The sequence below is a fragment of the Thalassophryne amazonica genome, chromosome 12, assembly GCF_902500255.1.
Source record: "Thalassophryne amazonica chromosome 12, fThaAma1.1, whole genome shotgun sequence".
Lineage (NCBI taxonomy): Eukaryota > Metazoa > Chordata > Actinopteri > Batrachoidiformes > Batrachoididae > Thalassophryne > Thalassophryne amazonica.
This window is the reverse complement of record NC_047114.1, coordinates 73,217,365-73,232,545: the sequence shown is the minus strand read 5'-3', so window position 1 is coordinate 73,232,545 and position 15,181 is coordinate 73,217,365. Positions and strand designations below refer to the sequence as shown.

Here is a 15,181-nt window from a genome sequence, read left to right as displayed (position 1 = left end):
TGAGTGTGAAAACTAAAGGGGAATTTATTAAAGTCAAAAGCCATTGCAATTTAGTGTGAAGCAGACTTCCTCTCCCAACACTCATTAGCTACTTTATATAATTCATCACTTGTTCCATATATAACCTATTGTATTGAAGTTTGGGGAACCACCTACAAAACTTATACAAATCCAGTGTTTTTACTACAAAAGAAACCAATAAGAATTATTAACAATAAACCATATAGCAAGCCAACAAATCCATTATTTGTCTGTTTACATATTTCATCATTTTGGGACTTGATTGATTATATCATAATACAAATTATGTTTAAAGTAAAAAATAACCTTTTACCACAACATGTCCAGGACCTGTTTAAAATGAGGGACTCCAGTTATAATTTGCGAAATTTTTATTATTTGAGAAATCAAAGATTCGAACAGTTGTAAACAGTCATTGTGTTTCTGTTAAAGGTGTTAATATTTGGAATAAGTGCCCTGATAACGTTAAATCATTTGGCAACTTGGTTGGCTTTAAAAGGCTTTATAAAAATTATTTAACTACTTGTTATAGCATGATGAATTTGGTTTATCGATTTTGTTTTGTTTTTGGGTTTGTGCGTGGTGCACCGCTGTTTGCATGTTTGTGTTTTGAAATTGTAGTTCAGTGAGTAATTTATATATATATATATATATATATATATATATATATATATATATATATATATATATATATATATATACAGCTTTTGCTTCTGCCTACACCCTTTTGGGCACATGGGTACATTGCTTAATTGTTTTCTTTATGTTTTCTTTGCTATTTGAGTTTGTGTGTGACGAATAAATTCTTTCATTCATTCAAAGTGTATGCCTCCGTCATTGCCCAAAATAACCCATGTAAACTCAACTCAGCTCGAGCGGTGCAACTTACCGAAACTATTTTTATCGAGCATCTTAAATTGACACTCAGATAGTTGATTTAAAACTATTGTTGAATTTAGCCTAAGACACTTGCTCCAGTTTGAATGTAAATTTGAAAAATTCACTGTGTGTGTTTTCAAGGTTACCTAGAAAAACGTAATCCTAAAACAAATTGCGAATGCACCCCAAATGATTAGTCATACAAGATTCCTGGATTTTTTTTTTTCCCTCTGTCTAAAAATAAGCAGTTTTTAAAAAAACAAAAAAACAAAACAAAACAGGATCTCCTGGATCATAACAACAAGGTGGCAGTTCTGGGTTTTCAAGATCTTCCAACATCTTTGGCACTTCTTCTGCCCCCCTTAAATTCGGCTGACCAGCGTTTAAGACGGGACATCCTCCCCTAATGTCATTGTCAAGTCCTCATAGATCTCCTTCGGAGACATTCCCTTTTTCATGAGATACTAAATCACAGCACACCCACCAGTTTTGATCATTTGACACACCGCTACTCACTCACCTTCAACTGCTTACTACAATCAAGGGTCGCGGGGGGCTGGAGCCTATCTCAGCAGTCACAGAGCGTGAGGCAGGGTACACCCGGAACAGGATACCAGTCTGTCACAGAGCCACATATAGACAAACAAACACATTCACACCGGCACACTCACCTACGGACAATTTAAAATTTCCAATCCACCTAACCTACATGTCTTTGGATGTGGGAGGAAGCCGGGGCACCAGGAGAAAACCCACACAAACACTGGGAGAACATGCAAACTCCACTCAGAAAGGACAGAGGTGGGAATCGAACCCATGAGGCAACAATGCTAACCACTAAGCCACTGTGCTGCCTTGTGTCTGCAACATTGCACCCAGAGAGTCAAAATTTCACACATTCTCAAGAGAAATGTTGGTTTCTCAGAATGCAAAAGATGGGGAACCACACCCTATTTTTTATGGGTCAGGCTCAAAACTTCTCAGTCACCCCTTGTGAATGAAATCTAAGACAAATTCATTGACTTGGAAATGTTGATGTAAATGTACATGTGTCCATCCCCTAACTTGTCTAATAAAAACTAGCTGTCAAACTGATGATTTTTATTTGAAAACCCTTATGTTCCTTATACTTTGTCCATGTATAAAAATGGTTGAAATTACAACATTTTGAATCAAATATTTTTGTCAAACCCCTTGAATTGAAGCTGAATGTCCACACTACAAGCGCATCTGTATTGGTTTAATTTTCTTTCCACTGTATGGGTGTACAGAGGCAAAATTACAGAAATGGTCACTGTTCAAATACTTATTGACCTGACTGTGAGGGAACACAAAAACACACATTTTGTCTAGCAATTATATTTTGTGTACTGCTAATATGTTTTTGACAGAATTCTGAAGTGGTTCTTGATGTATTTGCATGTAGGTCATTGTTGGAAGCATCTTTGAGGTGGTATGGGGCTTTTTCCGACCTGGTGTTTCATTTGGCATAAGTGTACTGAGAGCATTGAGACTCTTGAGAATCTTCAAGATCACCAAGTAAGTGCAATGATAAGACTTTTCTTGTCCAAATAAGAGTTTAATTTTCTTGCCTTTTTTGTATGGTCCTCATGACAAAACAAACTATATTTTATATATTTCTGCCAGATACTGGGCATCTCTCAGGAATCTGGTGGTGTCCCTCATGAGCTCCATGAAGTCCATCATCAGCCTGCTTTTTCTTATTTTCCTTTTTATTGTGGTGTTTGCACTGCTGGGGATGCAGCTTTTTGGAGGAAGGTAAGAACTCAGTTGAGAATTGAAAATTACTTGAATGTTGCATTTAACTGACAGTGAAGGATGACATCATTAAAGTGGCATTCATTTGTTGGCTCCCCAAACAACAGACCAAGAACTCTCCTACAGTAATGTGGCATAAAGTTGCTGTAACGTTATGTTATTGTTTCCCTGGAGGCGAGTCTCACAACAGACAGGAACTCAATAGCACATGTGCACACAACAGTGTGTGCTGTTACTTAACATAAAGACTTTTAAGTTCCAAAATAAGCAATATGACCAAATAAGCCTGCACTTGACAACATACTGGATGCTATATGATGCAGTTTGGACAACAGGAATCATCAGATGGTCACGACTGGAGATGTGAACCGTGGATTTTTGCAGGAAGTTCTCAGCTTGTGGTGTGTATCAACAAGACTCACATTCCAAAAATAAGCAAGATAGTTACATAAAAGTGCTGTGGACAACATCTTAGATGTTATTTGATGCAGATGAATATGGATTGCTGGCCCAGAGCATTGGAAGCACTACTATAAAAACACAAGTGTATTTGATCAGCTCTTTAATTTGGGATTTTTTTTTTTAATGCAGAAAGTGAGCTTTTATTATTGCCATTAGTGGAATTTATTTTGTTTAGTGTGTTGATTCCTGGGAAAACACCATATAAATAATATTATTTTATTACACATAATAAATGCATGATTTTTCAATATATAAACCACATGAGAGTATATGACAAAAATATGTAGGAGGAAAAAAATAGTAATAATTGCTTGGACTTGCTGGATTTGCACCCATATTATTTCATTTATTATCACCGCCAACAAAGCTGGTTATGTTTTCGCCCGTTTGTTTGTTTGTTTGTTTGTTTGTTTGTTTGTTTGTTTGTTTGAGAACAGCCCGGAGCTCACAACTTTTCATATATTCTTATGAAATTTTTACTGAAGATTCAGATCCAATTTTCAAGGTCATAGGTCAAAGGTCAAAGCCAAGAAAACTCTTGGAAAATTGGAAAAAATCCTTATCTTTAACACCGAACGAATTTTCAAAAACGTTTTTTTCATATTTGAAGTGCTATGTAGGACGGTATCCTTTATCAACTGACAGTTTGATTTAGATCTGATCCAGATTACAGATGCTGTGGCCATTTAAATATAATATTGTAAACCTCTTTTAATGTATATTTTACATTATATCTCAATCAAAAGTGCTCGTCATTTTTCTGTTATTGATTTACCTACACCACCAAAAGTGGACTGAGGTTCCAATTTTATGCCTGTTTGTCTATCTTCCAGCTATCAGTCAGAAACCAAGTGCTAAAAAGCAAAGACAAATTGTGCAAAGATAGCCAATGTTCTGTGAATATTATCTGAAAAACAATTCCGAATGCAAAAAAAGTTGGAAAAAACCTGACACACCACAAAAACTTCCTTTCCAGTACATGAAATAAATCCATACACCTGACGTTTGATCACATTTAATTTACTGAAGACCTGTCCTAACCCAGTTACCAACATCGGAGAAGTACCTGGGTGTCCACATGGACACCAAACTGGACTGGTCTGTAAACACACAGCATGTGTGTTTACAGTCCAGTGTATAAGAAATGTCAGAGCCGACTGTACTTCTTCAGAAGGCTGAGATCTTTTGATGTCTCCAGAAATACATTGCAGATGTTTTATCACTCGGTGGTCTCCAGCGTCATCTTCTATGCTGTTGTGTGCTGGAGCAGCAGGCTGAAGGCAGCTGACACGAACAGACTCAACAACCTCATCAGGATAGCTGGCTCTGTCCTGGGGGTTGAGCTGGAGTCTGTGGTACAGGTGTCAGATTAGGAGGATGCCGAGGAAACTGCTCAACATCCTGGACAACACCTTACACCCCTGCATGCCACACTGATGTCCTGTCAGAGCACCTTCACTCACAGACTGAGACCAAGGTGCACCACAGAACGCCATAGGTGGTCTTTCCTACCAGTGGCAGTCAAACTGTATAACTCCTCCCCCTTCTGCAGGATGAATACATAAGAGTTATTCAGTATTCAGAGTTATGTGCAGTATGATCAAACATCTTGTGCAAATGTCTTCCAGTCATTTTGCATAAATTTGTTGTACTTATTGTAAAAAAAAAAAAAAAAAAAAAAATTGCTCACTGTTTACTGTTTCTGTACTCTGTCAAAATAATTTCCTTTGAGATAAATAAAGCTGATTTTATCTTATCTTATGAAAAGCCACTTCTAACAGGAGTTTGACCTTGAAATTTTTTTCCAAGGGAAAATTTTGTAGAATTAGAAATTAATTTTGGCAGAGGTTTGCGCTCTACGAGCACGGCGCTGTAGTTATTACATGTATATTGTGTTTTTGCACACATTCTACCAGTGTGCACACATCATGACAAAACATTACAAGACTCTAATCAGTAAATATTGCAGTGGAAAGTTGTAAGAAAGTGGACACGTTTTGTTATTTGCTTTTTTCTTTGTCTTTGTTTTTTAGTTGTTTTTTTCTGGTGCAACTAAACTGTGACCTTTGATCAGTGTTGCAAGTAGATTGTCTATTACCTGGCAAAAGCCATCAGCATGTCAGCACGACTTTTCCAAATTAATCGAATCGCTCCTGTTTGCACATGCACTTTGGCATGCTGCACTGGTTTAAATAGTTTTTAACAAACACATATCTCATCATGTCACAGTTTCAAAATGGCAGCTGCACCATGAAAACCAGTTGCTTTTTAATGGCACCTTTAATGATGAGCAGAAATAACATGTATGGAGGAAAATAGCTCTGGCTCCTCCTCTTTTTGGTCTAACTTGCTTATATGTGCCTCCCCTCTAGGTTCATCTTTGAAGATTACACTCCCACCAACTTTGACACATTTCCAGCTGCCATCATGACAGTCTTTCAGGTTTGGCTCTCACAGATCCCCTCATTTTGGCAGCTGCACAAGCCACATTGCACCCTGGGATATTTCTCACCAGACTAAACAAGTCTTCTCAAACCGTTATCTTCCCACACATCCGCGGACACATATGTGCACATGAATATCAGGCAAGTGAGATGTGAACAAATCCACATCAGATCTTTGCTGCAAAACACGAGATCAGCATGCAGATGAACTGCTGTTGTGCACAGGTATGAGCAGGTCTGGGTGTTAGCATAATATTAATAGTTGCCAATGGTAACTACTGTTAAGGAGTGTAGTTCTTTATGAATAAATCAATCCGACACTTTTTTAAATTACGAAGTACCGCCCTGATACCAGTATTTAACCAGTGCATTCAGTGCATTCTGAGTGCCTCATCCTGGGTGCATGAGCAGGGACAAAGTAGGAAGGGTGTATGTTGCAAATTTTATCAAATTTCAGCCACACTGGGTACACAAGCCAGTGCATTCAGAGTGCCACTCCCAAACCCAGATAAATGAGTAGGGTTGCATCAGGAAGGGCATTCGGCATAAATTTGGCCAAACCAAATAAGCAGATCACAAATTGAATTTCCATACTGGATCACTGGGTTAACAACAACCACCACCAGTACTATGGTATCGGTAGAAAGTAGGATGCTGTTGGGTGAAAAAGAAGACGCGGACAACATGTCCACAGGCAGCAGGAGAGGAGGAAAATTACTGGAAGTGAGACTTGGGGCTTTGAATGTTGTCACTGTGACTGCTAAAGGGAGAGAGTTGGCTGATATGATAAGTATTGTGTGTAAAAGATAAGTGGATGGAAAATAATCTCAGGAGCATCAGAAGTGCATACGAATTGTTGTTTAATGGTGTGCGTGGGAGTATTTTAAGAGTCTGTTGGAGGTTCAGCAAGTATCTGACACGGTGATGAGTGTAAAGTTGGCAATTGAAGCTGTAATGGTGAATGTCATCAGTGCATATGCCACATGGGTAGGCTGTGAGATGAAGGAGAAGGTGGTACAGACAATGAAAGAATGGTGATTGGAGCGGACTTCAATGGGCATGTTAGTGAAAGCAACAGAGGTGAGGAGGAAGTAATGGGTAGACATGGTATCAAGAGGAGGAATGTGGAAGGGCAGATGGTGGTAGATTTTGCAAAAAGGATGGAAATGGCTGTCATGTATACATATTTTAAGAAGAAGGGCAAGGACAAGATGAAGTATAAGACTGGAAGAGGGCTCACAATTGGACTACATTCTATGTAAGGTGGTGGCGGGAAGAACTTAGCAAGACATCATCAGATGGTGGTTTGTAGGATGACTTTTGAATTGAAGAAGGGGAAGAAGAAGAAAAGGTAGAGAATGAGTCCAGAGGCATCAGGAGAGGAGGTGATTTCAGATTGCTGTATAATGTCTGCAGTCAGTGGTAGTTTATCATTCGAGAGACTAACAGTTGGTTTTAAGGCCTCCTTTGGCCAAGTGTTGGAGGAGGTGTCCTCATTCGTTGCCTAGTGGTCCAACATGGGAGACGAGCCTTGTTTTTTCTCTTTAATGTTAGCAACAACCAGCCAGTTTCCTTTCACAACAGGTGGATTACCAGTGGCTTGGTTAGTCACTGGCTGATATGGTTGGGCTGATGGCACCAAAGCATCGTGATGAGGGCCACTGATGAAAGCCAAAACAAAAAGGAAGAATTTTCTCTTAACAGTAGTTTTATACTCTCTGATGACCAGCCCTGCCACAGAGGAGTTCATTTAATTTCATTTTCATTTATTTATACAGCACCAAATCACAACAAGCTGCCTCAAGGTGCTTCACACAATTAAAGTCTAACCTTAGAGCAAGCACACAGGCAACAGTGGTAAGGAAAAACTCCCTCTGATGATATTGAGGAAGAAACATCAAGCAGACCAGACTCAAAGGGGTGACCCACTGCTTAGGCCATTCTAAAACAACTTTTGCAAAGTTTTACAAATCTGAAGTAACAAGTAGAAAAACAAACAACATACTAATATAAAGAAGATGAGAAGTCCACACAGGCGTCGGTACTGCAGGCAGGGGTTGTGCACACAAATGCAGACTGCAGCATGCAGCGCCCACCCCTGGCCTTCCACCTTACTGTCCATCTGGTCCTTCAGTTTGTATCCACCCGGTGTTCGTACCTCGGACAGAGAGAAAAAGAGCAGAATCAGTCAGTTGGAAAAATCTACACCTAAGGTATAATTCATCAGCAGTAAATCAACAGGAAAACAGAGAAATTACTTAGGTGATTGTCGGCCGCTAGCCCTAAGCATCGCTAACAAACCCAAAATTTAGACAGAGTTGAGGCCGAGACCTGTTCCATTGGTAATAAAATTAATTTTTAGAGGGTCGTTGGGGGTTCTACTGTTTGATTGTTCATCCAGAGTGCAGGGCTGGGCTCCAAGCCAGGGTGATAAAGATTTTATGACTCTTTGTTCAGAACCATGTGGTCTGCAACTCCAGCACTGCTTATCTCGCTTTTAACAAACTGTGTCATTTACCATAGGAAACAGCTGCTCTGTGATCAGCCTCCTCTTGATTAATAATGATGCTTGTTTGCCTCCAGATTTTGACTGGTGAGGACTGGAACGAGGTGATGTATAATGGGATTCGCTCCCAGGGCGGCGTGCAGTACGGCATGTGGTCATCCATTTACTTCATTGTGCTTACCCTGTTTGGAAACTGTATCCTTCATGGAACCTCCAAAAGCCTTCAGAAATACATTACCACCATGTACTGTACAATGCATCTGTGTAATTTTTAGTAAGCATGTAAAGAAAGAATTATTGAAATAAACAAACAAAACTAAAAACTATTTTACTGAGAAAAATATTGCATATTTCAAATTAAAGCGATAACACAGGGTTCAGTCTCCTAAAGTGGAACTCTGGGATTTTTCAGCCGAGGGGGTCTATTTTTGCACACTTTGGGGGTCATCTTTTCATGTAGGACAAAAATGCAATTAATACACGCATTATTGATTAAGAACATAAACACCATCACAGGCTAATTAGTGTTGTGGCATTGAGCAAGCTAAAAATACTCACCTAAACTGCTTCTTGTTGCAACTGAACAGGTGAAAATGTCATTAAAAGTGTCTGGAAGCAATTAGAGTGTCTCTGTGGAGGTAAATGTGTGCATGCTTATCTCACTAAATGTAATGTAAAGTCGACTTGTAGTCACTCAGTGGAAAGGAGGAGGGTCCATTGGTCCTAGGGTCCACTGGTCCAACCTCTTTATATTATTTGATGGTGCATATTACAACCCCAAACTTTTAAAGTTCACCCTAACCCCTAAACAGGACTAGTGGACCCTAGGACTAGTGTACTCTGCAAGTAATGGACCCTAGGACTAGTGGAGACCCTAGGACTAGTGGACCCAAAGACTAGTACTAGTGTACTGTAGGACTAGTGGACCCTAGGATGAGCTCTAGTGTACCCTAAGACTAGTAAACCCTAGAAATAGTGGGAGGTTCCCATGGAGAGCAGCACTGGGGGAGAATGGCTAAGCTAAGGTCCAGGATCCGGGGTCTTCAAATGGTTCAGAATGCTGCTGCCAGACTTTTGACACGGAGCAGAAAGTTTGACCACATTACGCCAATCTTGGCATCCCTGCACTGGCTTCCTGTTTCTGCAAGATCGGATTTTAAAGTATTGATTTTAGTTTATAAAATTGTTCATGGACTTGCACCTCCCTATCTGGCTGACTTGATAAGCCCCTATGTACCAGTTCGGGCCCTGCGTTCTCAGGGTGCAGGACTTCTGTGTGTTCCCAGGGTGAATAACAAGTCTGCCGGTCACAGAGCTTTCTCCTATCGTGCCCCAGCTCTGTGGAACGATCTGCCAGCACACATTCGGTAGTCGGACACTGTGGAGACCTTTAAATCACATTTAAAGACTCATTTATTTTCCCTGTTTTATCATTAGTGTTATGATGTGTTTTTAATCGTGTACTTTTTTACTGCTGTTTTTTTTTCTTATGGTTGTTTTTATTGTGTTTTAAATTTTTAACTGTTTTTATGTTGTGAAGCGCCTTGAGACGATTTTGTCGTGAATTGGCGCTATATAAATTAATAAATTTGAATTTTGAATTTAAGGTAATAACTAACTGTATAATTGGTCATTTAAAATGTTTGTTTACCTTTAATGAGGTAAACATCGGCACATTTACCTCGACAGGGATCTTCGTGCTACCAGACACTTCTAATGACATTTTCGCTTGTTCAGTGGTTTGCTGAGAGTGTTTTTAGCTTGCTCCATGTCACTACATTAATTAGCTGGTTACCTGGTGATGTGCATGCATTCTAAATCAATATTGTGCTGGTTAGTTTTTTTTCACACAAGTGAAAAGAAAACCCCCAAAATGTCTCAAAATAGAGCCTGAACTATGTGCAGTATTTGCTTCTGTGTCCAATATGCCACCAAACATCTACGTTCTTAACTGCATTTCTGACAGACACTCTGCTCAATGTCTTCTTGGCCATCGCTGTGGACAATCTGGCCAATGCTCAGGAACTGACAAAGGTTTGTGTTGTTTTTAACCTACATTTTGGTATCTTACCTTCAGTAGAATTGAACTGTTGTGGTCAATATTGTGTAGATTTACTCATTTGATGTGGAAACTATGCAGATGAACAAAAATGAATGTACATTTCTTCACTCACCAACCAATATTTCTAAAAGTAGATATTCAGTGACAATGTGCACAGCCTCACACTTAGTTTTGACCAGGTGTAGAGCAGTCTGATTGATGAACTGGAAACTAGAAAAGATGAGAATGTGGCTCTAATATGCAACAGTATTATTGTCATTTAGAATCTAGTTTAACTGAGAACATACGAGTATGATTTGGTTCAGCAGTGACCAATATTGGTGATTTAGCAGGTGTGTCACTGCGTAATGGTTGTCCCGATCACTGCTCTGCTCCTGCTGGTCCTGTCTAACATGCTTTAAATGTACGTCTGTACTTGATTTTTCAGTTACAATATGGGTATTTTACAAAGTTCCAGCAGTGTGTAAGGATTGCTGCTGTGGTACAGATGAAGGATGTTGCCCAATTCTAAAAAAAATGTTGCCCTTTTCATACAGGGCAAGCAGATGAATGTCTCTATCTGTGGAAAGAGCAGAATGGTGCACAGAGAATTTCACTATGGCTGAGATTTAAAAAGCAAAACCACACGTGTGCACAGACTTGCCCATTCGCACTCGGCGTTTGACGACGACGAGTTAAAAGTTAGTTACAGTTGACCACCACCGAGGTCCACCAGACTCTGCAGGACCTAAGTCGACATCAGTCAGGCAACGCTGATGTTCGTCTTGGTCCCGGAAAAAATTCTCAACGTGCTTAAAACCTTTGAGGTTCATGCTGAGTTGAGTTCCGCTACCACGACACCATTACACAGACTTTTATTTTATTAGGGGAACAAAAACAACATGTGGCCCAAAAGGTTTTTGTAACATTTGGCATTTTGAACAGGTCTAATGTCCATCCTATCTTTGTTAGGATGAAGAGGAAGAAGAGGAATTCTTCAACCAGCGATACGCCAGAGGCAGAGACGGTCTGATTTCCGAGTAAGTTACCAGCTATCAAAGATCTCACTGTAGGATGTGACACCAAGAGCATTCACAACTCTTAAGTATTTCTTCACAGCTCTTCCTGTGATTATCGTACAAGTGCTCACTGAGCCAGTGCCATATCTGAATTGAACTTTATTGTCACAATTCCTTAAATTAAATTTTAATTTTTGCAGCATGTGCAACTTTGTGAAGTCAAAGACATACTTAAGATGTGGATGCTGGACAGAAACTGGTGGCTGTGGTGACTTTTTTCTTAATGTGACGTACTTCCCTGAAGACATAATATTTAAAATTGTGAGGGATTTGGCCACTGAGATCAATATTTCCACAATATGATCGACTGTAGCCACTGAGAACCGGACACAGGTTCTACTGGGGAATGCTTTCCGACTGCCTCTGGTTGCATGGTGAATGCAAAGATACAAAGGCATGTTAACGTCATGATGATCCATGTGTGTTGAATGTGCCTGATTAAAAAGCATGACCTGTGTGCACATTGCTGCAACAGCTTTAATGAAATCCTTCTGTAGCCGCCGTGGCCTGTGACTGGACATGAGTAAACCATCTTGACAGCATCTTTTGGTAACGATAGAAATGCATTTTTTTTTCACTGACTTTGCTCCTCACAGTGACCTGCTGGTCTAAATATCCAGTTACTCAGGAGGAGGCGGAGGACGAGAACAGGAGGTATTTTTCAAGTGCCACTGGGAGCAGATGGAAAATGACAATAGTTCACACTTTGCCGGAGGGAGGCACACTTTGGAGTGTGCCAGATTTCCCATTTCTGAGTGTATAGTCGCTGTGGTCAGTCTGGTGAGACAGACTTATTCATTCTTAAAATAATGAGCAGGTGGAGGAGTGGCCTGGCTGGTTGAGGCACTGTACGTTTTGTATGAATTTAACCCATTAGGTAATTTTGTGTAGTTCACATTTTGTCTACTGATATTCCTAAATACTCATAGATGCTTCTGTACTTTCCTTCTTTCCAGGCAGCTCATCGCATTCAGAGTACAGTATGAAATGCAACTTGCAGAGCCTTGAAATGGTTCATCATATGAATATTCTGTCATCTCTTTTTTTTTTTTGCAATGAATAAATGTTTACCCTTACACAATTATACAATTACAGTACTGGCCCGAAGATAAGACAGCCCTGATTATAAGATGACTCCCACTTTTCAAGACATATTTTTACAACAATAATTACTAAAGGCCCCAAGTTTTTTTTAAGAAAATGTTTTATTTGAAAATAAGGCTAATAAAAGTACAGCAAGTACAGGGTGACGACCTCCCCCCCCCCCCCCCCCCCCCAAAAAAAACAGAACACATAAAAAATTGTAATAAATCCATCAAAGGTCATTCTGTATACAATCATTCCCCAAAGTTTCAGTTATCTTGGTGGCTTTGCATAAAAGTCAGGTTCTTTCAAAATTATGCTCCAAATGGTATGATTTGTTGGCAAAATAGGCCCCCAGTTAAAATGTCTTTTCCTTGTTTGACCAAGACATGTTGGGGAAGATGACTGGAACAATCATACAACAAAGTACAACCCCAGTTCCTGTAAAATGTAAATAAAAACAGAATACAACGATTTGCAAATCATCTTCAACCTATATTCAATAGAATACACCACAAAGACAAGATATTTAATGTTCAAACTGATAAACTTTATTGCTTTTGTGCAAATATTTGCTCAAGTTGAAATGGATGCCTGCAACATGTTTCAAAAAAGCTGGGACAGTGGTATGTTTGCCACTGTGTTACATCACCTTTCCTTCTAACAACACTCAATAAGCGTTTGGGAACTGAGGACACTAATTGTTGAAGGTTTGTAGGTGGAATTCTTTCCCATTCTTGCTTGATGTACGACTTCAGTTGTTCAACAATCCGGGGTCTCCTTTGTCGTATTTTGTGCTTCATAATGCACCACACATTTTCAATGGGCAACAGGTCTGGACTGCAGGCAGGCCAGTCTAGTACCTGCACTGTTTTACTACGAAGCCACGCTGTTGTAACACGTGCAGAATGTGGCTTGGCATTATCTTGCTGAAATAAGCAGGGACGTCCCTGAAAAAGATGTTGCTTGGATGGCAGCATGTGTTGCTCCAAAACCTGGTTGTACCTTTCAGCATTGATGGTGCCATCACAGATGTGTAAGCTGCTCATGCCATGGGCACTAACACACCCTCATACCATCACAGATGCTGGCTTTTGAACTTTGCACTGGTAACAATCTGGTTGGTCTCTTTCCTCTTTTGTCCAGAGGACACGACATCCATGATTTCCAAAAACAATTTGAAATGTGGACTCATCAGACCACAGCACACTTTTCCACTTTGCGTCTGTCCATTTCAAATGAGCTCGGGCCCAGAGAAGGCGGTGGCGTTTCTGGATGTTGTTGATGTATGGCTTTCACTTTGCATGGCAGAGGTTTAACTTGCACTTGTAGATTGTGTTAACTGACAATGGTTTTCTGAAGTGTTCCTGAGGCCACGCAGTAAGATCCTTTACACAATGATGTCAGTTTTTAATGCAGTGCCGCCTCACGGGTATTCAGTGTTGGTTTTCAGTCTTGCTGCTTACGTGTAGAAAGTTCTCCAGATTCTCTGAATCTTCTGAATATATTGTGGACTATAGATGATGGAATCCCTAAATTCCTTGCAATTGAATGTTGAGAAACATTGTTGTTAAACTGTTGGACTGTTTTTTCACACAGTTGTTCACAAAGTGGTGATCCTCACCCCATCTTTGTTTGTGAACAGCTGAGACTTGTGGATGCTCCTCTTATACCAATCATGACACTCACGTGTTTCCAATTAGGTGTTCTTTGAGCATTCATCAACTTCCCCAGTCTTTTGTTGCCCCGTCCCAACTTTTTTTAAATGTGTTGCAGGCATCTTATTTCAAAATGAGCAAATATTTGCACAAAAACAAAAAAGTCTATCATTCTGAACATGAAATATCTTGTCTTTGTGGTGTATTCAATTGAATATAAGTTGAAGAGGATTTGCAAATCATTGTATTCTGTTTTTATTTACATTTTACACAACGTCCCAACTTCATTGGAATTGGGGTTGTATAAGTGTAGCCTTCCTTGAGTCCTGTGATAATCATGCCAGTCAGTCAATCAAATCCCAACAAGTGGAACTTTTTGACCATGCATTCTGTGCATACAGCGCTTTTTTGATGGAAGAATCCCCAAAAGCTCTTCAGAGATTACTGTGAAGGAATGCAGAAAACAACAACCAACAGTGCACAATGTGGTGTGATTCTGATGTTATCTTTATTAAGATAGAACCTCTCCTGATGGCGTTTGTGCAGTGAAAATACTCCATTCTTGAAATCACATTGTGGACAGATAGAATGTGTAGAGAAAAGAGTGCAGTTCACTCTGACACACAGCAGCAACAGATCAATTATGCAGATTAAGTGTTAAAATGCAAAAAACAACATTCAGCAACATGAGCGTAAATTGTACCTCACTTTCACCTGTTGTGCTGTTGTTGCTGTTGTAGTTGTTGTGTTGCAATAGTTTAAGGCATGCATCATCTTTTCAAGACTTCAAAAAATCTCTCTGATATTTGGGCCAGTATTGTAAATTGCGTTGCAAACCTTTGATAGCTGATTTTAAAACAGTAGTATCTTCATAGGATAAATTATAGCTGAACACAGCAGGTGCCATGAGAAAGTACCACTCACTCACTCATTCATTCATCTTCAATCGCTTATCTGGGATCGGGTCGCGGGGGCAACAGCTCCAGTAGTGAGCCCCAAACTTACCTTTCTTGGGCCACATTTCCCACCTCTGGCTGGGGGTTCGTGAGGCGTTCCCAGGCCACTGTGACCTAATGAGAACGTGATCATGAGTAAATTCAAAATCATTATGATTGATTTTGATTAAAAATTGTGGAGACATGGATCTTAGAATAATGTGTTTAATCATTTTTGAGGTTTATCTGGACACAACTGCCAGTGCAACAATTTAGCTTTTTTTTTTTCCTTTA

The 15,181-nt window shown here is 39.8% G+C and overlaps 1 protein-coding gene across 3 annotated transcripts in view; it reads left to right on the top strand.

The window, feature by feature from the left end:
* The window catches only part of LOC117522682 (voltage-dependent R-type calcium channel subunit alpha-1E-like), a 199,327-nt gene that overhangs the window by 124,940 nt on the left and 59,206 nt on the right, over nt 1–15,181 (top strand). For all 3 annotated transcript variants that reach the window (XM_034184133.1, XM_034184132.1, XM_034184134.1), the window contains 6 exons: nt 2,327–2,439; nt 2,548–2,679; nt 5,514–5,583; nt 8,169–8,286; nt 10,058–10,125; nt 11,105–11,172. In XM_034184133.1, coding sequence (XP_034040024.1) covers nt 2,327–2,439; nt 2,548–2,679; nt 5,514–5,583; nt 8,169–8,286; nt 10,058–10,125; nt 11,105–11,172 — 569 coding nt within the window. The remainder of the gene's footprint in view (nt 1–2,326; nt 2,440–2,547; nt 2,680–5,513; nt 5,584–8,168; nt 8,287–10,057; nt 10,126–11,104; nt 11,173–15,181) is intronic.